Source organism: Nannobrachium achirus (genome assembly GCF_963921795.1).
Source record: "Nannobrachium achirus genome assembly, chromosome: 23".
Taxonomy (NCBI): domain Eukaryota; kingdom Metazoa; phylum Chordata; class Actinopteri; order Myctophiformes; family Myctophidae; genus Nannobrachium; species Nannobrachium achirus.
Window position 1 is genome coordinate 39,469,502 of NC_137830.1, and position 21,258 is coordinate 39,490,759.

Below are 21,258 nucleotides of genomic sequence, written 5' to 3' on the forward strand. Positions count from 1 at the left end.
AAAAAGATCCTCTCCAGAAGATGTGTTTAAGGCTGTGAGGCTCTGACCACCACTACTTTACAGTTTGTCTTTCCACAAAGCAACAGTAAATAGTAAGACAGAATCAAAATAGACAAATATAAACCATGCTCATGGATTCTGCGTTTGTGCAGCGTTTAACCCATTATAAGAAGCATCTTACACATTATTACTTTAACCATTATTTTATGCTTTAACTATAAAAAAAAATAGCAGATATACAAGCTCACAGCGTGGCACAGAGTGCCGTGCTGCAAGCTTGTAGATCTGTTGTTTTTGAAGTATTTGAATATTTGAATATTTTTGACCCGATTCTATAAATGTCTTCTAAATCTCCTTCTTCTAAATCAGTGGTTCTCAAACTTTTTCATATCAAGGACCCCCATAAAATAATGGTTAAAGTGGTTCCAGGTCTTAATGGGTTGAATCAGGGAGAGGTGGAGATGCTTCATTCAGGAAGATACTGGGTTTGTAGGCTCTGGTACTGGGTTCCTGGTCCACAGCGAGAGAGCAGGGCAAGAAGAGAAGCAGGGCTTCTACCTCGTCAGCTGGCCCACCACCTTCAGCAGAGTCTTGTTCTCCTGTTTGAGCTGCTCGTTCTCGTCCTCAATGTCATCGATGTCCTGCGAAATGGGAGGGGGGATGAAAGTAAGAGTAGGAGCAGGTTATTTACTGGGAATTATACTTTTCACCCAGTAGATGACTGCTTACAGACATCCTAAAGTCACAACTGCTGCAACAACTGAACATTTGTTCAAAGATAGTTGGACAACCACTTCAGAGGCTATATACGACTACGTATGACAACAGCATTCTAAGGTTGGCAAGAAATATTACCTCTAACAGTAGCCATGTGTTGCATAGAGAATATAGGTTGCTGCCTTCAGGAAGGAGATACGGTGTTCCAGCATACAATAAGATTAGACTAAAAAGGTCCTTTGTCCATCAGTCGACTTTAAGGCTTAATCAGGAGCTTAGCCATAGGTACAGTAGGCTAAGCGGTGGACATTGCTCTTGTCTGTATTATCCTTATGTATGTAATCCTGTTTTTCTGTGGTTCCCTTGTGTCAAATGTTTGTATATGTTTCGCATACATGGCTGCTGTGTCGCAAGACAAATTTCAGTGTGAACTGACAATAAAGTACTATATCATATCATATCATATCAAGTCTCTCGGATCTTGTGGGAGTCTCCTCCCGGCCACCCGCAAGTGGCACTAAAACTCACAGAATTTTTTTAACCATTTGCAACATAAACAAATTAATAATTTACCGGGAAAAACCCAGATTTTTTTCCTGTGCACAAACTGGTGCACCGCCTGGACCTCCCGGGAATTAAAATCTCCAAGTTGGGATGTCGGCTGCTTATTAGTGCACAGGGACAGCTGCTTGGGGTTTAACTCATTGCCTGCCAAAACCAAGTTTCCATTTTTTATTTATTTTTTTATTCCCATTGCAAACATCTGCTGTAAAAAAAATCGGATCCAAACCGGATAATATTTTTTTTAGGCATTATTAAAAGAAAAACTGATCTCTGTCTGCTCCCATGTTAAATGTGTTAGGAAAACAATTATTTTCCTGTTTCCTGTTTTCGGGAGCTTTATGCTAACTAGTCTCGTAGCCAGACAACTATTCCACAATCTCTGAAAGCTACAGTATATAGAGTCTGGAACTACACCTCCCAAAATCCCAGTAACAGAAGCCGGCATTTCCGTTCTAAAAAATATCATTTCTGCAAAGCAGCAAGCTAAATATACTTAGATTATTTTGATTTAAATTAGGATAAATGTGCACAACTGTAAAAACTAAACGGAAGTGGAGAGGAGGCCTCACATCCGCATTATTAATTCTCATGCCGGATATTCATCATCAGACTTCCGTTGCCCCAGATTGTATGACGGGAGCATTTGCAAAACAGTCTGACCACGCGAGACTATGCTAACAAAAACTATAGTAGCTCACATCTTTGGAACGGTTTGACCATTTAGCACACTTTTTTTTCCTGCGACGGCACATGTTTGAGATCAGACTGGATCTTACTTGAGATAAATATGCTCTGACTACTTTTAAAAGGTAAGAAAAACAAAAAAATGCTGGCAGTTTTGGCAGTAGTTTGGTTAGGATTTGGTTGGGAGTTTGGTTGCTCGACACACTTGTGTGCAAAATGTCAAAGTTGGAATCAAGTTCTGCTCGCTGCCAGGTCTCCCACTTGACCACGCAGCCTTGATTGCAACAAATTAAACATTAAGAGCTTCAATTAGCTGCAAATGAGAGAGCCTCCGGGTGTCTACAGTGCTCTTGAGTTGAATGACACTTGATTTTTGGTTTCTCTGGGCAGATTCACACCCTTAATTCAGTAGTAGGGATGGGACGATACGCAATATTATCCTCGTATCGTGGAGATTTAATTTAGCGTGATATCGTCCTCCGTCATGCACTGGTATCAATTCACCTTTTATTTGCAGACTTATAATATACGTACTTGATACAGTCTTTTTTTCGCTCTCTAACAAATCTCTTTGCCAAAAAATAGCCGATCTACAAGCTCACAACGTGTCGCGCTGGGATGTGTTGTGAGCTTGTAGATCTGCTATTTTTCGGCAAGGATAAAGGATAATGGATTTTGATTATTGTGATAATATCGTAAATCGTAAAATTTATTTTGTCACAATAATCGTGATATGACATTTTCATATCGTCCCATCCCTATTCGGTAGACTCGATTCTATTGGGGTCAACCGTTGACACCTTCCTGTTGTGTAATGCCTCCTCCTTCTCCTCCTTCTACAAATTCTTCAACCCACAATGTAGAGCCATGCATGGGAAGCAGGTACCCGCAGGACCCAACGCAAACTTTGCGGCGCAGTCGGGAACGGGCGGTCAAAATAAAACCAGCAGTACTCGCAAAATCACGAAACACACATTCACGAAAATAGGCTCCAGGATTATTTTTTAATCGCAGCAAATAGGGAAATAAAAGTGCAGCTTATTTCAGATCTGACAAGATTCACTGTGTGGATATTATATGATTTTAACCTGGCAACTGGTAGCTTTAACGTTTTTACAAAATATCACAATACCCATCGTCAGATAAAGTCAAACTTTCCTCTGTGCCCATAGCTTGTATGCACCTGTTATCAGTGCTCTGTGCTCCATAGCCTTACTGTCTTCAAAGTATATCCAGAGGCTGATATTGGTCCAACAGATCAGCTTTATCTATGCTTTCACTCCCAAATAAACTTCTACATTGAGTCAGGATTCAATCTTGCTCTGCCGAGAGCAGGGAGACGCCAGACTGGATCAGCTGTTATCTACAGCCTTCCCATCAGGCCGCAAGGCTCTCGTAGGGACATTTTTGATGGCTATCGCCGCGTCGACTGTTCTTACATAAAGGCTTACTCTTATGACCAACTTCCTGCCCATGTGATGCTATCAGGCCTCTCCTGACCTCACAATGTTATTGCCTCCTTTGTGTGCAGATTGATTGCATGGACGCTGTGTACAGCCAGACCGATATATTGGCCATTATTTGCCTTTTTGTGATGACGTCACTATCTGCAATTATGCAGCAGATGCGTCAGGATTTAAAAAAATGTGTTGCATTGGGAAACAATGTGACATGTTGTGAGCTTGTAGATCAGTTAAGTTCACAACTTTGTCTTGCATGTACATTGTATAATTAAGTCAAAATGTATTTTTCATATATTGGTTTAATATACATTTTTAAGGCAGTGGGTAACGCTAAATATCGGTCAAAACATCATGACAAACAAGTAAAATAATACAAAATATCTTTGACTGCGATTGGTTGACTCCTTTCTTCTTTCTTTTTTTTCCCCATTACTTTTGTGTATCTTTTTCTTTTTAGATATTTTTTATTATTATCAACACTGACACTGTTTATTATCAGTGATGTCAGAATGCAGACAGATGGCGGACATCATTTCCAAATTTGGGCATCGTTTCAGCTTGCGGCTGTTACCATGGTGGATGTCACCATGCTCATCTCCAAATTTGGGCATTGTTTCAGCATGCGGCTGTTACCATGGTGGCGACACTGTGTAGTATCAGCGATGTCAGCATGCAGACAGACGGTCAGATGGTGGACGGACAGACATTCGGTAGATGAATAGTTAGATAATAAAAAGCGGCCCAGTGAAATGGACACTCCACCGGCCTGTGAAGCCTACACAATAACCTGGACCGATGTCTTTGTGGCGCCGGGGGCTGCTCTCTTGTTTGGATTGGAATGTCTCCTCAGTGGGAAGGGCTGTGATCTGACTTCTCAAAATATTTGAGACATGAAAGGCGTTCAGTTCTTTTAGCCCCCTGCTGAGTTCCCCTTCTGAGATGCTGAAAAAATAACTGCATTTTTTTTATACCACCAACCTCTATATGACCAAGAATTCAGGGGGCAGTGGTTGTGAGATGAGGAGGAGCTTGTTGACAGTCTGAGAAATAAGGTACGGGGGTCCTCGGTTCAAGTCCCAGGACCGGCTGCAAAGAATCTGGGTGGGGAAGTGAATGGCTACCACTTACCCCACACTCAACATGAGTGATATAACTAGATTCTTAAGTCCCGGAAAAGACGCGCTGTGATTAGCCAGTAATCACTTTGAGCGGCAGCAGAGGTGTCGCACCAAATTCTGGGCCCTGGGTACAAGGATTCACAGCGGGCCCCTCATGAATGTTCTTCATAGGGGGAGGGGGTTTAACCCATTTAGACTGGGAACGCATTATTACGCATTATTTTGTGCTTCAACTATTGAAAAATAGCAGATATACAAACGCACAGTGCGGCTGCGAGCTTGTAGATCTTCTATTTTTGAAAAATCGTGACATTTTTTCCAAAGGTTTTTTGAAAAAACTATGTTTCTATGTCAGTGGTGCTCAAACATTTTCATGTGAAGGACCCCCAAAATGATATGTATTTGGCCACAGACCCCCATGTCAAAATATTTAGTTCCAGGGACCCCCCAGAAGCAAAACCTGAGTTACAAATGTTCACCTTAAAAATACATATTATATTCAAAGATTTGCACACATTTTCACAACGTTTCAAAAAATGGCAGATCTACAAGCTCGCAACATGGCACTCGGTGGCCTAGTAACTCAGTCCCACTTTAAAGTTGAAAGTTTGTTTTATTTGACAGGGACCGTGCTCATTAATGGACATGTCAGTTTTCACTTCAATGTAAATGAGCCAGAGTTAGCCAGCCGTAGGCTAATTTTCATCTGTGGTCCCTGGACCCCCCTTGGTGGTGATCAACCCCCCAATCCAACCCTTGATGCTGAGTGCCAAGCAGGGAGGCATTGGGTCCCATTTTTATAGTCTTTGGTATGACCCGGCTGGGGAATGACCCGGCTTTACCCCCCCTTGTGACGGTCGGCACAGCGACTCGCTCACCTGAGCTCGTAGCTCAAGTTCAATTGAGACGGCGCGGCTCCGTCGCAGTCAAAAACTATACTTTATTCACAAAAAAAAACATTAAGTTGTTGGAAAGAATGTGGCAGCAGCAGCGGGATTCGATCCCAGGGGGTTGGGGTAGGCAATCTTTTTCTTTTTAAAAAAAAAACCTTTTTCTTTAACCCATTCACCCAGTGCCAATTGTCTGATGCAGGGGCCAGGGACCCCCAAACAAATGGGGAGAGATGGAGCAGGGACCCCCTACCACCAGATAGGATGGGGGGGCGGGGTAAATCATATAATGTATATTTATGTGTAAAATTTTGTTTTATGTATAAATATATTCATGCTTTTATTTTAAACATTAAACATTATTTTAAACACAAGGTACAGTGAGTATAGGGTGGCTGTACCACTACCATTTTTAAACATGCCTTAACTGAGAACCAGTCAATTCTATCAACAATCTGTCAATTGCACAGTAGACTAGCCTGGTTCCAGACCCTGAATCTCTAGCCATGCCCCTTTAAAATTTTGTTTCAGCGTTTCAGGTCTGGTGACGCTCTCATTGAAGAGGTTTTCCTCGGGTGAAATCGATGAAGTCGGGGCTTGTGAGCAGCGTGGGTTGGGTTTTCCCAGAACTCATTTGCGATTCTAAGTAACCCAGCGCCGCCGCCGGACCGTACCGCACACTCCCAAACATAAACATTGCGTCCCCCGCCGCAGTAACATGCGATCGTATCGACTGAAACATCAGTAGCAGACATGTTTTGTTGTGTTTGATTACTAGTTCGTAGCGCTCCTATTCTGCCTGTTTCTTTGGTTAGCAAGTAGCAAGCAACAGGCTAGCCAGACATAACAACACCAATAACAACTATGTCATCTGCTTTGCTACTGTTGTGATTGGTCAGGCGGTGAACCAATCGCAGAAGACTGCCTCTTTGGCAACGCCCATACCAGAAACTGCTGCAGATGGAAGCGATTTCAGACTGAATAATGGAGTGAAACGAAATGTAAATTCAGGCTGAGTGTCAGGCTGACAGTAGACCTAATCATGTATACAAGCTATTCAGAATGGACAGAAGCATGATTTATTTTTAACATTAATGTGGAAAATGTTTTAAAAATATTTAAAGACAAATAGATTTTCTTTTAAATCAAGCAACAATTTCGCAGACTGGCTGTCAGGATGCGATGGGGGGGAAGCGAAGGTCACTTCACTTGGATTTTCCCAACTGGGGGCGAAGATACCGAAGTGACCACTCGCGCCGCGTCGTGCGTCGTCCCGTCTTTGCATTCACTTTGCATGTAATCGCGCCGCTTGAACTATCCAGGTTTGAACGCAACATCAGACTGTGGTTGTACTGTACTAGGCAGCTACTAGCTCTTAAAGGACAACTCCGCCCTAAATCACTTCTAGGCTCATTTTCCTACTTATATTGATCCAAAAAGACTGTCCATGGGGTCTATTAGGCAGAAATGCCCTTGTTGTCCAGTTTCCCCAGCAGAACCCAGCAGCTCAAATTTGTTGTGGTCAAAAGTGTTTTTATTTTTCATGAATGTGTTACTAGATGTCATTACAAACACATCCATGTCATCATTGTCCCACACAAGCCATCACACTCTGCTAAACAGATGTTATGCTTTTATGTGTTTTGCCAAGTCCCGGAAAAGATGCCCTGTGATTGGCCAGTGCAGTCACTTTGATTGGCACTTGTGCCGAATGATCACCCCAAAACATTATTTATGAGATTGTGGTGGCTTGTGTAGGACAACCAAGGCATGGATGTGTTTGTAATGACAACTAGTAACACATTCATGAAAAAGAAAATCACTTTTGAACACAACAAATAGTGTAAAAGCGATAGCTGCTGGGTTCTGCTGGGGAAACTGGACAACAAGGGCATTTCTGCCTAATAGACCCCATGGACAGTCTTTTTGGATCAATATAAGTAGGAAAATTAGCCTAGAAGTGATTTAGGGCGGAGTTGTCCTTTAATGTCTGTGGCGTTCCAGCCAGAGACACATACATGTACTGTAATTCCGGTAGAAAGGAGAAATTATGTCACAAATATCAGCATGACTGACACTAAAACAATTAAATAATATGAGGCACAGGAACAACATAACCAGGGACATGCAGAGAATCTTAGAGGCAGGGGCTGAAATTCCAAAAAAAAGTGTCTTTGGTGAATATATTGAAAACAGCAGACCTCTAAGCTCACAATGCGTCGCGCTGTGACTATCTTCGGTGCTTGATACCACACTGAACTAAGCATAATCAAGTGAATACTGGAGGTGTGGCGTAAGGGCTTGGATTTCTACACAGAGAGGGCAATTCTTTCAACTTAAGATGCTGCATTCAAGTTCAGGAGAGTTTGGACAAGGCGATTATCTTGAATGCTGCCTTCAGGTATGGCATGGAAAGAGAGCATTTGCATTTCTTTCACCATAGTAAAAACTGCATTCATGGTCTGGAGAGGGCACTTTTTACAGACGGATAAAAGGGCAGGGGCTCAAGTCCCCTTTGATGTATATGTGTGCACGTGCCTGAGTGCTAGCATTATAAAACAAGTGAAAGCAGGACTACTCACTCTGTTCAGCAAGTCAATTTCCTCCTTCAGTTTCCCAATGAGGTCATCTTTGTCCTCGTGAGCTTTGAGAAGCCGGGCATTCTCTTGACGCTCTCTGGCCAGCTCCTGAAACACACACACGCACGCACACACGCACACACACACAACGTCAACGTTTTCAGGCCAAGGACCCCTTAGTTGAGAGAGAGATGAAGCAGGGACCCCCACAACCTGTTAACAGAATCCATATACTGTAGTTCTCGCAGCGCGAGGTGTTGAGAGCTTGTAGATCTGCTATTTTTGGCTAAAGTTCTCAGAATATGGACACTCGGGTTCAAGTGCATGCATATAAAAAAGGAGAAAAAAGTTTCTATCACACAAAGATTTGGAGGATCCCCTGTAGTAACTCTGAGGACCCCCTAGGGGTTCCCGGACCCCCCGTTAGGCTATGGTTATAGATGGCACCATCTTTTCCATATAAAGTGACTGACAATGATGGCACGCGCACACAAACACACACACACACACACACACACACACAACACACAACACACACACACACACACACACACACAGTCGCACACACACACACAGATTCAAGGATTAAGGTTTTATTGCTACCATCAGGTCGCAGTTACTAGCAAAACCTCCATCGCCTGTCTGTCTGTCTGTCTGTCTGTCTGTCTGTCCGTCAGTCAGTCAGTCTGTCACTTACAGGCCTCTTTGTGTATACTGTGACCTGACGGTCGCTTATCTCCCGATTAGGGAGTCTTACTGGTTTAAGTGAAGTTGGCTTACTCCTGATTTATGCTCAGTTTCACAAGGGTGTTGTGCCGATCTACAACCTCACAACGTGCCGCAGCAAGTTTTACCATTATGTTAATTGATGAAACATCAACAAACGTTATGTGGAATAAGTATAACTTGGCCTTAAATTAAGGCGGCGGTTCTGTTGATCGGTTCTGTTGATCTTGAAGATCTGTTTTTTTTCTCCCACACTATGCTTCTAATTCTTATTTCATGGACAACAAATCTAACTTACATTTGATTCAAAATGTTGAAATATTTAAGCAGTAGTTCTTTAAATTCTCTGTATTATCACATTATAATCTGTAGCCTATATAATGTGCCGGCTTCTCTTGCTTGCGGTTCATTGTTACGAATGTGCCTAAAATGAAGGTAAAACAAATATTTGACATTGAACACCTTAGCTTTGACACAAACATCAGTTGACTGTGAGTTGATGCAACAGACAGCCAGCTGTTCCATGACACTCCGTCTGTGAATTTGGCTCCTTTTGCCTTGGCTTCAGGCTACATTATTAAAATAAGTTTTGCTTATCTGAAGCATCCGATTCTAAACGTGTTCGTGGCAAGGTAATGAATGCTCTTGCAAAGATGCCAGTTATTACAGTTCTAGTGGTAGCTAATCAATACTCAATCAGCCCACCACCTTTAGCAGAATCGTGTTCTCCTATTCGAGTAGCTCGTTCTCTTCGATGTCATCGATGTCCTGCAAAGTGGGAGGGGGGATTAAACTGACATGGGTCCGTGGTGTCAGCTGTGTCAGATTGTGTGTGCGCCACAATCACGCACGTTAACATCTTCTAATGTTAACGTGCGTCTATATCTTTACAGTGCAAAATGTTAAAGTTGGAATCAAGTGTGGCTTGCTGCCAGGTCTCTAATTTGACTTGATGGCAACAAATTAAACATTAAGAGCCTCAATAATTGAGGCTCAATTAGCTGCAAATGAGAAAGCCTCCGAATGTCTACAGTGCTCGTGTCGAAGTGACACTTGATTTTTATTTTTATTCGACTACCGTGGCTGCTCTGAATGACAGTACATACTGTGTCACAATCTTAAAAAGGAAAGTGATGGCCTGGGCCGCTGGCGCAGCAGTCCAGGCACCTAGGCTCAGTGTAGCCTGACAGTGTGTCACAGGTTCGAGTCCCGATCCCGACGGCCTTTGCTGCATGTCACTCCCCATCTCTCTTCCTGTCAGCCTACTGTCTATACCTATCAATAAAGGCATGTTGTCTGTGTTGCAGGGAAACATAAATGGTCAGACATGATTTATTAGATATTATAAGATGTTAACCTGGCAACTGGTCTCTAGTTTTAATGTTTTACATGTCAAATTATCACAATAACAAATGATATTTCATGAGATAAATACCTGATTGATTGATTGATTGATTGATTGAATACTTTATTAGCAAAAGCATAGGAAAGTACATGGTCTGCAAAGAGGATTTAAACCCAAAAAAGCCTATGGCTTGTTTCCATTGGGGTCCTTTATAGTAAATTCGTCAAAAAACCTGTCATCAGATTAAAGTAAGTAAAGCAAATCAGTGTACTTGGGGTGTGTGCGTGCATGTGTGTGTGTGTGTGTGTGTGTGTGAGAAAGAGAGATACATGGCAACAACTACAACAGCACCACTTAAGGTTCAATATTTGTTTTAGTCGCCGTCCATACAAAAATGATCGCACAGTACTTGAATCCGCATACGTTTTTAATCGTTTAGACCTGTCTGCCACACGGAGCCGGCGTTTTGGGTGTCCGAATACGCACATCTTTGAAACTGGTTCCCAGAGTGAATAAATCTGAAGACACCAGCTTCGCGTCTCCGTCTGTACAACCCAAAACACATCCTAAACGATGACATTACAGCCCAAGATGTCCGTTAATCCGCATGCGCCAAGCTCCTCCAACAACAACAAACATGTCAGCGCCCGCCAGCGTTCCGTTCGTCCTACTGCTGAGCGCCATAGGTCTTTTACAGCAAAGTGTACGGCTCCCCTCCTATGGACATGATACTTTGTGGCAGCTTTACAGCGCCACTCAGAGGCCTGGCATATACTACAGTGGTTTCTGGAGACGTTTTCAGTGGTTTCGTGTGGGCACACACATTTCTTGAGACGATTCCGTCTGTACTGTAAACGTTTTGGATTCAGTGAATCGTCTTCGTGTATATGGGGCCTTAAAGGACCACCTCAACTCTGGGACAACCAGATCTTATTTTATTGTTGTTTTCAATCCTGATTATTTTTTGTGTTCAGTCTGTGTTTTAGATATTTTAGTATTTCAGCCTGCAACAACTGGTCATATGATGCTTTGTTGCATGATGTTGCATCATCTATTGCATCATATGATGCAAAATGCATCATATGACCAGTTGTAGCATGCTGAAATACTAAAATATCTAAAAACACAGATTGAACACAAAAAATAACTCAGAATTGTGTTGATCGTGTAGATCTGGTTGTCCCAGAGGTGAGGTAGTCCTTTAAAGCTCTGACTGACACGATGGATGCTAAGATGTCCACATTCCCAGCTTCACCTTGCTTCCACTCCACTGTACTGTAGATCAGCATGGAGCATGTAGTCCGCCAGGTTGTCTATCCAGGGCCTGCAAATTTTGGTCATGGCCACTTGGAATGGGATCTGAAAAAGTCTAACTTATACATCTTGATCACATGACCCCAAAGATAATGTGTACCGATAGGTCGGTACATATCTGTAAGAGTAGTAGCAAATAGTTTGTTTTTAAACGCCACAATGAGTAGAGGTAAAATCCTTGGCTTAGTGGGAATGTGCATGCACAGGTTGAGAACCACTGCTCTACAACGACAACAGTAGTTCATGTTGGTAAGGCTGAGTAAATGCAGAGGAAACACTGTGCAATACAATACCTTCTCCAGCTCCTCAGTCCTTCTATCCGGACCTCCAGCCTCTCTGCCATGACGACCCTGTCTGTTTCTGCTGTTTGCACCCAGCTCCTCCTCAGACCCAGGCCCTGCAGAACTGTAATGTGTGCCACACACACACACACACACACACACACACACACACACACACACACACACACACACACACACACACACACACACACACACACACACACACACACACACACACACACACACACACACACACACACACACACACACACACACACACACACACACACACACACACACACACACACAGACACGCGTAATGCCCACTCAAGGTTCAGGTAATTTAATAAGAAAATTCTACAAAAAAACACAACAACAATCAAAGTGTGATTCTTGAGAAGCTTTGCTGACATTCAACCTTGCATTCATCCCACGTAATGAGACTTTAATGGCATGGCAAGGTTTTCACTCCTTTCAGTTTAATAAAAAACAAAAAAGCCTTCAAGAGCCTCCCACACGATTAATGGCGAAAGACTGTCAAGGGTTTACAACATTCCTGCAAAAAGGATTTTGATTTAGAAACAATTCAAACTGTGCATGGCCATCGTGCATAAGAATGACACAAGTGGCACAGCTTCTCTACATGCAATTAGCAGCTTCTATTCAGCTGATGATAAAAGCGTGTGAGGCATTTGTATTCAGTTAGCGAGGCATATGATTACCCTCCACTTGCTGTCTGCCGAGAGGATTCTGGGGCGACCAGGAGGGAATATTCATGTGGACTTTATTTAAATAATTATTCATGTGGAAAACTTCAAATGAGTTTGTTTCTTTTTTCATTCTTGACTCAATGGATTGTGCCAAGTTTATATTTTCTCTAGGAATTATTACAGAAGCCTTGCATTTCTGTCAGCATATTTCTGAAAAGGACACGTCCAGGAAAGCTGCTGGCGTGACAATGGACTAACAGAACTGAATTGTTTGCCACCTGTGCTCTGATGCATTTCAGCATTTGACAGATATGCTAATCAAAAGTAGAGGGCAGCTACTTTTAAGAAGGAAATACTACTCAAACGAGGTCCAGTGCTTTTCAGAGCAAAAATATTTAGGGGTAAGGTTTATCTAAGATAGTCAGTGTCCTCCATTTTGTTTGTCTGAAAGGAGCGAGAAACCCCGCTGTTTTATCAGAATTCAGAATATGAAAAGAAATCTAAAATGTAGGAGTGGTTTCTAAAATGTAGGAGTGAATAGATAAGCCACCTCACGCCGAACTAGTGGTACGCTGAGAGCAAATATGTAATGAGTGGCGCCAAATATTTCTGTTCTACCCAGCAGAAAGTTCTGAATCCACAAGCCTATGGGCAAATTGAACCATATCATTGCTCCCTATCACAAGTGACTTGATATAATATATATATTTATAGAAAAAGTGATTTTGAAGAAACACAAGGGATGTATTTGTCACCGACTCATAAATGTACTGTACAAGCAGCGAAACGTTGGTTTAACATGGTCCGCAAGACTGTGCAACAGCAGCAACACGGAATACATAAGTGGTACATTTATATTGCACCTTTATCCAAGGCGCTTTACAGAGATTGTGCATTCCATTCACCCATTCACACACCGATGGTGGAGAAAACCATGCAAGGCACCAACGTGCTCATCGGAAGCAACGAGGGTTCAGAGTCTTGCTCAAGGACACTTCGACACTAACTCTTGGCGAGCCGGGGATCGAACTGGGAACACTTTGTGTTCTAAGGCGGCTACTCTACCCGAGCCATTGCCAGTCATAATGCAACTACATGCAGAACGTTATCGTGGAACTTGAAGTGAGCATATTCTCCCCTCACTCTGTGATGGGGCTAAACATTGCAGTGCCTGCTGCTTTTAGTTGTCTTTGCACTCTATTCATTTTACCTTTTACTCTGGAGTTTGTTGACTAGGATTCATGCTGTTTACTTCAGTCTTGCACTGTAAATCATGTAATGTAAATGTAAATCAGTATGGATGCTCCTGCCTGTTCAAATTGTTTTGAAAATTTAAAAAAAAAAAAGTTTTTGAAATGCTCTCCCGGGCAGTCAGCAATACAAAGATAGAGTGAGTTTTATTCGTTACTCCCACTGGTTCTTCAAGGCTAGGCTTTCATTACAGGCATGACATGGGGGCATGCGCCCACACATATACACACGCACGCAACTTAGGTGGGGGCAGGGCCGTCCGTTCTCTAGATACAGTATAACATTATAGCTCTATATAGCTCTGTGGTGTGGCAAACTGGGAATACATATTGTATATATATGTTTTGCTTTACAGCCACTTTAAACCCAGAACAAATACGTTTCCAATGTCGTCCTGCTCCCCCCCTCTCTCTCTCACATACACACACGCCCACACAAGCTCTCTTAGTAACCTTACTATGAAACTATCCAGTTTTGTTTTTAAACATTACAAAAAAAGTGAAAATAGCAGATCTACAAGCTCACAAATGTTTTGCTAGCTTGTAAACCGTCTATTTTAGCAATTTCTTTTAAAATAGAGCTTATGTGGCTAAAAGCCCAGTGTAAACACCAAGTTCTTCAATGCTAAACAGCACACTGTGGCCCATTAGCACCTGGTAGAGAGGGGAGGCTGAGTCAATGACCCACTCCTGGGAATCTCAGCAGGTGGGAAAGAGCGAGCGGTGACATGGGGAGAGCCTTGTATCCTGGAGCCAGGAATGGGACGATAAGCGATATTATCGTTTATCGTGATAAAAAACACGATAATCGTATTGTGGAGATTTAATTTATCGTGATATCGTCCTCTAGCTGTCATGTACTGGATCAATTCACCTTTTATTTGCTGAGCTGCATATCCAGTACCCCTTAAACCCTCTATAATTGGTAAAAGCTACTTATAATATACGTACTTGATACTTGATAACGTATTATTTTTCTTTTTTTCCCACTCTCTATCAAATGTATTTGCCAAAAAATATCCGATCTAAAAGCTTGTAGATCTGCTATTTTTTGCCAAATGTTCCGCCCCAGGACAATGGATTATGATTATTCCGATAATATCGTAAATCACGATTTCTTTTGTCACAATAATCGTGATATGACATTTTCATATAGTCCCATCCCTACCTGGAGCACAGCAGAGAACTATAGAACTATGGCTGTCTGATCATTAAAACCTTATAATTTGCCACACGCAAGCACCGTTATGTGCTTGCGTGTGGCAGGGGTGTCGCACCAAATTCTGGGCCCTGGGAACAAGGATTCACTGTGGGGCCCCCATGAACGTTCTTCATAGGGGGAAGGGGTTTAACCCATTTAGACTGGGAACGGATTATTACGCTTTTTTTGTGCTTCAACTACTGAAAGATAGCAGGAATACAAGCTCAGCGCGTGCCACGCTGCAAGCTTGTAGATCTGCTATTTTTGAAAAATCGATTCTATAAATGTAAATGTAAATCTAAATCTCTAAGTTTAAAAAAAAAAACTATGTTTCTATGTCAGTGGTGCTCAAACCTTTTCATGTGAAGGACCCCCAAAATGTGTATTTGGCCACGGACCCCCATCTCAAAATATTTCGTTCCAGGGACCCCCCAGTAGCAACATTTGAGTTACAAACGTTCGCTTAAAAAAATACATATATTCAAAGATTTGCACACATTTTCACGACGTTTCAAAAAATAGCAGATCTACAAGCTCGCAGTGCGGCACTCGGTGCCGCGCTGTGAGCTTGTTTGTCTGCTATTTTTCAATAGCTAAAGTATAAAATATTTGAGGCCCCTCTGGGCCCTAGTAACTCAGTCCCACTTTTCCCCCCCTTGTGACGCCCCTGGTGCCCACCTGGCAGCCTATCCGCTCCAGGACTCCAGAGCGTCCAAGTGTGGCGAGACCAGCCAATCAGAGCGGCAGCCATAATTACATGGCCAGATTGAGAGTGTCAGCTGGTGAACTTGGCAGGAGGGATCAGAGTGGCTATTGTCTTATGCAAAATATTTCAAACCAGGACTAAAGCACTAAAGGCGAGGTTCATGCACTGCCAAATCTAAAGGACCGATTCATACTACAATTTTAGAACCGAATTTATGTCGGTTCGATTCGGGGAGTCACAAAATCTCGGTGGCACCGAACGGCCGAATTAATGACGATATATGTGTGCAATGTCAGAGGAAAATCCAGAATTTGATGAATACAAATAAAGAGAGAAAGCCATGACGCCAATGTCGTTACCATGGTAACCAAAGCAGATATGTTGACGCAGAGCCAAAAACAGCTGATTTACAGGCTCACAATGCGTAACAAATTAAGCAAAGCATTGTGAGCTTGAAACGTGTCTGTTGTCTCAGTCCATGAGAGGTAAATAAAAGACTATGTGAAAAGGACATTCATTGTGTGCTGACTATTTCTTTACTTTCATCACATTGTTGAGCCGTGCAGCTTAAAATACTTTTTTTTATTAAACTTTCTGCTTTGCAATCATTTCTCTCAGCTTTTTTGCCCCAGAATAGAAAAGCCAGGGTTTAACTATGGTTCAGTTATAATGATGATAATCTGAGACTGAGTAAGTGGTTGAACGAACAGAAGCGAGATCCTTAATCCAATACAATTTATTTGGGTTTTACATGGGTGTAAGTTTGAGACCACTGCTAACCACTTTGGCTGATAGAGTGAGTTGATCTTAGACTATTAAGACCCTAGAGGCCTCATGTATAAAATGTGAGAAGGAAAAGGTTGCGTAAGAAGGTTCACATACACTCTCGGGACATATAAAAATGAACGTGGTGTGAGAGTGTACGGGCCATGCCACAAACTCATGTCTGGCACTGACAGTTGGCGATGCCAAACTATAAAATACTGAACCAAGTGTTATAAAATAAATAACATTTCCACACAATTTACTGTGCTGTTTCTGAAGTAGTTAATGAAAAAACACAATTATGTCCACTGATACACCATAATAGTTTAATCATTTATGTGAATCATAAAGGCCAAAAACCTACTGGCATAGTCATTTCCAATTTATGGTTCCCCTAACACCGGAGGAAAATATCTAATTATCCAGCCTTTTAATACCTTGTCATGAGGAACTAACAGGAATAAAATTGTGTTTTGTTTATGTTTGGGGTTCTGCACCAGAGTGAATAATAAAACAACCTAACGCATATAGCACCACAGGAGAGCGACAAGAACAACAGGCTTAAAGACTGTCCACACAGAACAAGGATGGATAGCCAGGCTGCTGTTCTAGGCCAGGGGTTTTCAAAGTGGGTGACGGGGCACCCTGGGGTGCCGCGATGGCAGTCCAGGGGTGCCTCGAGTTCATTTGATAATATCTGGAATTTATTTGGACACTTGAAAAAATATTTAGTATCATTTTAAACTTGAAGTACAAAGATATTTTCTGTCAGTTTTATCTCAACGTTTTCCTCGCAACATAATCACTAAAATATCGTCACTGTCAGGCAGAAACCTCTGTCGCACAAAACTAGTGAAAACAGCCGATCTACAAGCACACAACGCCTCGCAACGCGAGGCGTTGTGTGCTTGTAGATCTGCTGTTTTCACTAGTTTAGTACATTTTATAGATGATAAATACAAAACAAACGGTTTTGGACATACAAGGTTTCCACCCGACAACAACGATATGCTATAAATATAATGTGCTGGGAGTGAAAATTATAATGTAGGGGTGCCTCGGATTAAAAAAAATATTTATGGGGTGCCCTGAGACAAAAAAGTTTGGGAACCCCTGTTCTAGGCTACCAGTAGGTGAGTGAGAGAGAAATGATGTTGCAATGGCTCCGTTAAAAACACACCAATATTCATTTCAAATCCTTTTCCCGACGCAAAGTCTATTACTTCAAAGAATTTCTTACATTTTACGGACTTGACATTTACCATAAAAACCTCCAGATCCTGTGCGTGCGTCACAGTGCGTGACACAATGATGTTGCAAATTAATTCCGTCCTTGTCGTCTGACATCATAGACCTATGACGTCTATCACGCCTGACATCATACAATCCCTTTTATGCCCATATATGGATATCCCTGATGTCATTAATAGTCACACTTGCAAATGAATTCTGTCCTTGTCCCTTTTATGGGCGGGGCTTTGGTGCCATATATATATATATATATATATATATATATATATATATATATATATATATATATATATTATTATTATTATTATTATTATTACAGGGAGTTTGATACTTTTATCAGGCTTTACTAGGATGAGAAAATTATGGATAAATGTTTACATTAAGCTGCAAGTAACACGTCTTTTGCTTGAAGATCTGTTCTTTTTGCACAATGCACACGCATCCATCCAAAAGTCCCTCCTCATTTAAACTGCCTACTTGTAAGCAATGGGCATTTTGGACGTGTTGAATTAATGTTGTAGCCTAGATCCTCCTGTCGCCTGTCGATCTTACTGTAGAGAATGATGTGCGCAGGAACGTGCACGCAGCGTTCCTCACACCAGACGTTCACGCACACACCGCGACGCATCTAATCATTACTTCAGAATCAGATACAATATTTTAAGCCCTTTAATTGCTCAAATCGCGGCCGAAGTGGATGTCTCAGTGACACTTGAGTTGACGCAGTTTTCCACTTTGTGACGGCTAGTGATATGACGGCGTGAGAAATACGATGTGTGGCGTGAGAGCGTGAGAAGAGGTTCATTTGCGTGAGTCTCACGCTCATTGCATGAGGGTTGGCAGCTCTGACCACCAAGCTGCTCAAATCTGCATTTGGAACGGGTACACATTATTGTGTATTATTATACAAGCTCGCAGCGCGGCACTCAGTGCCACGCTGTGAGGTTGTATACAGTATCTGCTATTTTTCACTGGTTAAAGCATTCAATAATTCTAGGCCTAAATGTGTTAACCCTGGCTAATGACGGGAGCTAACAGACCAGGGATATTTGGCTATTGTGTGCTCAATTTCAAATTAATAGAGACGTGTGAGGGAGAGGTGTGCACACTGCACACGGTTATGATATAGGTTTCTGTGCATACAGTATGTAGGCTACCGAAGAGTAGTCAAGTCAAACATCAGCATTACTGGCTCAAATCTTTCACATTGTTTCAGCACTGCCTGTCATGCAGAAGAATATTGTTTCAGCACTGCCTGCCATGCAGAAGAATAATAGTGTAGACTTGTTTAGACTCAAAAGGGGTGGGCATTAAGTCAACCACTTGAGGGGAGAGAGAGATTCAAACTCTACAGTGAAGGCTAATTTTAACTTCATCACACAACAGCATCAGATGATTACTTATTATCAAATTCTTCTGTTGAAAATACATATTTAACAACTAACAAAAGTGAAAAAAGGGGGAAAAAACACAGGAAAGGGATATGTGATGAAATTAGAAGCAAACCTACAGTAAGTTATCATAATAAATCATTCTTTCACTTATCACCTCATTCATAATGCTCCTTCAAGTCTCATAATAACGAAAGCTCTCATGCTCACCTCTTATGGCGACCGCTCCCGGATCTTGGAGACTCCTGGAGAGAAAACAAAGGAGAGAATGCATGAGGAGGAGGAAATGTGCCAATATCAACTAACAACCTCCTGCTCAATACCTCCAAAACCACTGAAATAGCCATAGACTTTAGGACTGCTAACATGACACCTAAATTGCCACTGACAATATCTGACCAACCCATAACCCTCTCAGACTCTTTCAAATTCATTGGAACCCACATCAGCAATACAATTAAATGGGACTATAACATCGCCACCATCACCAAGAAAGCCCAACAGCGACTGTACTTCCTCAGGCAACTGAGGAAGTACAGGGTGAATCAACACCTGTTGCTCCGCTTCTACTCTACTCAATAAGGCAGCAAAAATCATTGGTTGTGACCTCCCCACTCTCAATTCTATATATACTGTACCTCCCGTACCATCACCCGTGCCAGTAAAATAATTAAGGACCCTTCCCACCCAGCCCACCTCCTGTTCAAGCTCCTACCCTCAGGAAAACGCTATAGATCAGTCCATGCCTCGACCACCCGCTTCAAAGACAGTTTCTTCCCCACAGCCATACGAACTCTGAACTCCCTCAGTACCCCACTCCCTCTCCCCCCCCTCACTGTAACAAAATGGTTGTCTGTTTTTATTGTTGGAAGTGGTAATGGTGAAAATGTCTTCATGTGTTTTATGTCTTGTTCCATGTCTCTGTCAAGGCTGAAAGAAACATTCTGTACTGAAACTAAATACCACCAACCTGGTTGTGTGGCAATAAAAGTAACTTGAAAAAAAGAAAGATCAGATTGAATCTGTGTGTAAGAAAACAAAGCAAAGAATCTACTTCCTCCGCCGTTTAAGATCATTTGGTGCTAGTAGACAGATTCTTCTTATGTTTTTCACGTCTGTCATTATGAGTGTTCTTCAGTACTGTACTGTAGTACCACCTGGTATGGATGCTTGTCTGCAGCCCTTAAGTCACAACTGCTGCAACAACTGAACATTTGTTCAAAGATAGTCGGAAAACCACTTCAGAGGCTATATACGACTACGTATGATAACAGCATCCTAAGGTTGGCAAGAAATATTACCTCTAATAGTAGCCATGTGTTGCATAGAGAATATAGATTGCTGCCTTCAGGAAGGAGATACGGTGTTCCAGCATACACTAAGGTCAGACTAAAAAGGTCCTTTGTCCATCAGTCCACTTTAAGGCTTAATCAGGAGTTTGGCCATAGGTAGGCTTGGCGGTGGACACTGCTCTTGTCTATATTATCCTTATGTATGTAAACCTGTCTTGTTTTTGTTACCCGTGTCAAATGTTTGTATATATGTTATGTGTCGCATACATGGCTGCTGTGTTGCAAGACAAATTTCAGTGTGAACTGACAATAAAGTACTATATCATATCATATCATATCAACCTACAGTCGCAATTAAAGAACACTTCAGAACGAAGGTGACTATCCTTGAGAATAAAGAAGCCGTTTTATTCTAATCATTAATCAAATGTTGATTGGGAGCACCTTACGCTTCAATGGACTTTCTTTTAATTTTCTTTTAAAGTTAATTATCCCATTGTGGAAACGGCATGAGATGAATGTATTTATAACAAAGTCCATTCACATCCGATTGAGCGTTTGGGTACTTCGTAGTGTCAGGAAACTGAAAAACGGTCGGCTGGTATAGCATGCCTTAGGCGGTGTCTGTTCAGCACAGATGAAACACATGACAAAGAAAAATATTTATCCATCTAACAGGATAACTGAAATTCATCAGCAGTGGCTTTTATAGAAAGCCTTTAGGTTGTGTATAAACATTCTTGAACAGCAGCTGCTAAATTGATATATAGATAAGCATTGCTGCATTTAATAGCTTATACCCAGAGCCCTTTGGCCCCGAGTTGTTTCTGAACAATCTTGTTTTCCTCAACAGGAGGTGCATTGTTTATCATCTTTTCCCATTACTGTATAATATAAAGGTTGCTTAGATCTATACTGTAGCGATGCTCCCCGCAAATTCCCTTTTGCTAAGGTAGCGCTTCCATCTTAAAAATGAGGTCTGTGTCACAGGCACTATCAGATGAATACATA

General features: G+C 41.9%; 1 protein-coding gene across 1 annotated transcript in view; it reads right to left on the reverse strand.

Annotated features, from left to right (window-relative positions):
* Positions 1-294: 294 nt before the first annotated feature.
* The window catches only part of LOC308308913 (PRKC apoptosis WT1 regulator protein-like), a gene marked incomplete at its 5' end in the record, with an annotated part of 43,952 nt that continues 22,988 nt past the window's right edge, over positions 295-21,258 (reverse strand). Inside the window, 4 exons of the mRNA XM_080754369.1 lie at positions 295-641; positions 8,019-8,123; positions 11,694-11,805; positions 19,166-19,200. Of these exons, the coding sequence (XP_080610495.1) occupies positions 555-641; positions 8,019-8,123; positions 11,694-11,805; positions 19,166-19,200 (339 nt within the window). The 3' untranslated portion in view covers positions 295-554. The remainder of the gene's footprint in view (positions 642-8,018; positions 8,124-11,693; positions 11,806-19,165; positions 19,201-21,258) is intronic.